The sequence below is a fragment of the Microtus ochrogaster genome, linkage group LG2 (assembly GCF_000317375.1).
Source record: "Microtus ochrogaster isolate Prairie Vole_2 linkage group LG2, MicOch1.0, whole genome shotgun sequence".
Lineage (NCBI taxonomy): Eukaryota > Metazoa > Chordata > Mammalia > Rodentia > Cricetidae > Microtus > Microtus ochrogaster.
The window spans coordinates 39,933,476-39,936,246 of NC_022028.1; the positions used below are offsets into that span (position 1 = coordinate 39,933,476).

The following is a 2,771-nucleotide window of genomic DNA, read 5'->3' on the forward strand; positions in this document are numbered from 1 at the left end:
GGGGGTGCCGGGGGGCGCCGGGACCGCAGGAGCGGAGGAGAGCGAAATACCTGGAGTGAGTTGGGCTCCATCTCGACGTTCTGAATTGATTGAACTCAACATTCTCTCCAAACTTGTTGGCTTGAATGGATTGCATCAGGTCCTGGCAGGGGAAAGCATTCTCTGCTTGCAGCCGGCGTGAGGTCTCAATATAAAACTAAGCTCTCGCCTTCCCCTCAGCACCAAAATGATTGAAAATATATCCTAATATTTCTTCGATGACTCAATTTTTAGCTCCTGTAAAAAATATGTGGGTTTACTGCCAAAGATGGATTGATCAAATTCGAAATATAGAAAACGACTGCGTCCGACCTCGGCGGGAAGCAAATTGATCAAGGCAAAAACCAGACAGAAAGGAGTAAAAAAAATTAAAACCCACCTTAAAACCAAGTAATGAGTGTATCTTTTTCTCTCAGTGCCTCGGATCTGCGGGTAATGTCAGCTGAGATTTTTGAAGCAGCCCAAGGCTCTCGGTCTGAGTTGTGCATCTGACAGGACCTGCTTGTATATGTCTAATATAAAGAACATTTCCTGCAGAGATTCCGGGGCGCCGCTCCTCTTTCTAATGCTCCTTAGCAGATTTGCTGTTATTAGACATGTAGATTTGTTTGATAGTTAAATTACGCTTCCTCACTGCCATGTTTGAGAGAACTAATCTGTAAATTATCTTCTGATGCCTATTTACACGGAAGGGAAAAGTGGGTTATCGATTATATAAACATATAAATATTAATGCATTTGTTCGCTTCGCAAAAAAAAAAATACTCAGCAGGAAAAAAAAGGAAGAAGAAGAGCAGAAAGACAAGTGAGCAGTGCACACACGTCTCGTGATTTTGCAACAATATTGAACGGACAGCAACTGCATTTAGGGAGAGGAACAATAAACCGTGCATGATAAATCAATACATGCGAGCCGCGAGTCTGCTCGGAATATGAATTCGGGCTCCGGGTTCTGCGTGTGCATTCTTTAATTTTGAAGTATATACACTCGTACGTGTTTACAATGCTGATGGACGCCGAGGGCTCTCTCAAATGATAATGTGTTTATATAACCCGGCGCTACAGGAATAATATACCGACTTCTACCCCACCCCCAGTCCTTCCCCTGCCCCCCCCCCCCAAAAAAGGGAGGGGGAGCTTCCTCGGCAATAGTTTGAAACTGAAAAAAATAATTCATTTGCAAACTAGTTAAATATCATCAGAAATTCAGCTGTTGAAAACGAGGGCGGGGGGGTACGCACAGTAAGACAATAAAGGTTTTAAATGTGTATATTTATTGTTCTGGAGCCCTGGAGCATTGCGCGGTTTGCATGCACGGCTATTATGCAAACAGAGAAACTTAAGAGCGACAGAACAAGGAGCAGGCAGAGACTGCAAAGCCTTCGCTCTCTGCGACCCAGCTGCCGGTCCTCCGCCTGGCTCTCTTGCATTTTCGCAGCGTTGATGTAAAATGGTGTACTCGCTTCCCCCACCCCTTCCCGGCTCTCCTCCCACTCTTTCCAGCACCCCCCAACCCCCCAGCGATTTTATTATATTGGCACCAATCTTTCCAGAGTGGGTCTGGCAGGCTAAAAAAATAAACATGTACTATATGGGGGATAAGGTTTGTATAGTACGACAGTTGAAACTCGATCCGCGATAAAATTACAGGATGTTGAAATTACTAGCAAGCTATTTTTAACGCTTTCGCAACGTTTCACCTCTGCTCGCAGCATCGAGTTGAGACAGGATTACTTTAATGAAAATTATATTCACATGGCTGAAGTTAATACACCCAACAGAGCACAAACGCCTCGTCTTCTGTGATCTGGCGGTGGAAGGACCCTCTGTGTGTGTGTTTGACGCTTTTTTTCCATAACGTCTGCCTCCGCTGCAGTAAGAATTAGGGCACTTAACATTATCTAAACCACATTTTTGATTCAGAACATGGAGAAGTCATAAAAAGGCAAGATCTATCTTGTTTCTATACACACAGAGATAAACGAAAGAAAATGGCAGATCCTCCAATTACAATAAGTAATAAAAGCCCATGCCAAAAAGCCCGTATTCTGGAAGCTGTCGAAAAGCTATTTTAATAATTTAAAGTAATATCCCAAGTCTGCACCGTGGGGGAGGACAGTGTACCAATTTAGAGTCTCCCATCTTTTGCATTAGCCAAATTATGACTTGCACACCGCTCCTTAATTATCTTCCTTGAAATTTCATCTGATCTTAACATTCCATAAACATGGGGTAGAGAGAGAAATTACAGCCCTCTCGCCCTCTCTTTTTAACTTTATGGTGCACACTGCAGACGTTTGATTAGAATAACCCATTTTGTTCATTTTTAACATATGAATGGGCTTGACTGAAGGGCGTTTTTTACATATTTAAAAAATATTCATGAGCTGCCTGGGGGCTTCTGTTAGCCTCTGTCCTGCTAGTGTAAATATATACATCCAATTCAAGAGATGATATATTAAAAAAAAAAGCTAGAGTTGCTGTATTTTGACAAGATTTTCTTTGAGATCAACTGTGAGTCAGTTTCCTGCCTGACCAAGGCGGCTGCGTTTATGCAGGAAACCTCGACACAGTGCCTGAGGGCATCCCTGGATTGTGTATTAAACCTTCCTTACAAACACAGGGCTTTGCACAGCATTTGAGCAACTTGGGTAGTCTTTGGTGCTGTAAGTCTTTAAGTGTCTGTAAATGACTTCACCTAATTAGAGCCCTTCTTCTGTGTCTCTTGAAGG

General features: G+C 43.0%; 1 protein-coding gene across 2 annotated transcripts in view; it reads right to left on the reverse strand.

The window, feature by feature from the left end:
- Positions 1-185, reverse strand: part of Arid5b (AT-rich interaction domain 5B) — a 174,689-nt gene extending 174,504 nt beyond the window's left edge. For both annotated transcript variants that reach the window (XM_013351207.2, XM_005360148.2), the window contains exon 1: positions 51-185. In XM_013351207.2, coding sequence (XP_013206661.1) covers positions 51-71 — 21 coding nt within the window. In that variant the 5' untranslated portion in view covers positions 72-185. The remainder of the gene's footprint in view (positions 1-50) is intronic.
- Positions 186-2,771: the final 2,586 nt, after the last annotated feature.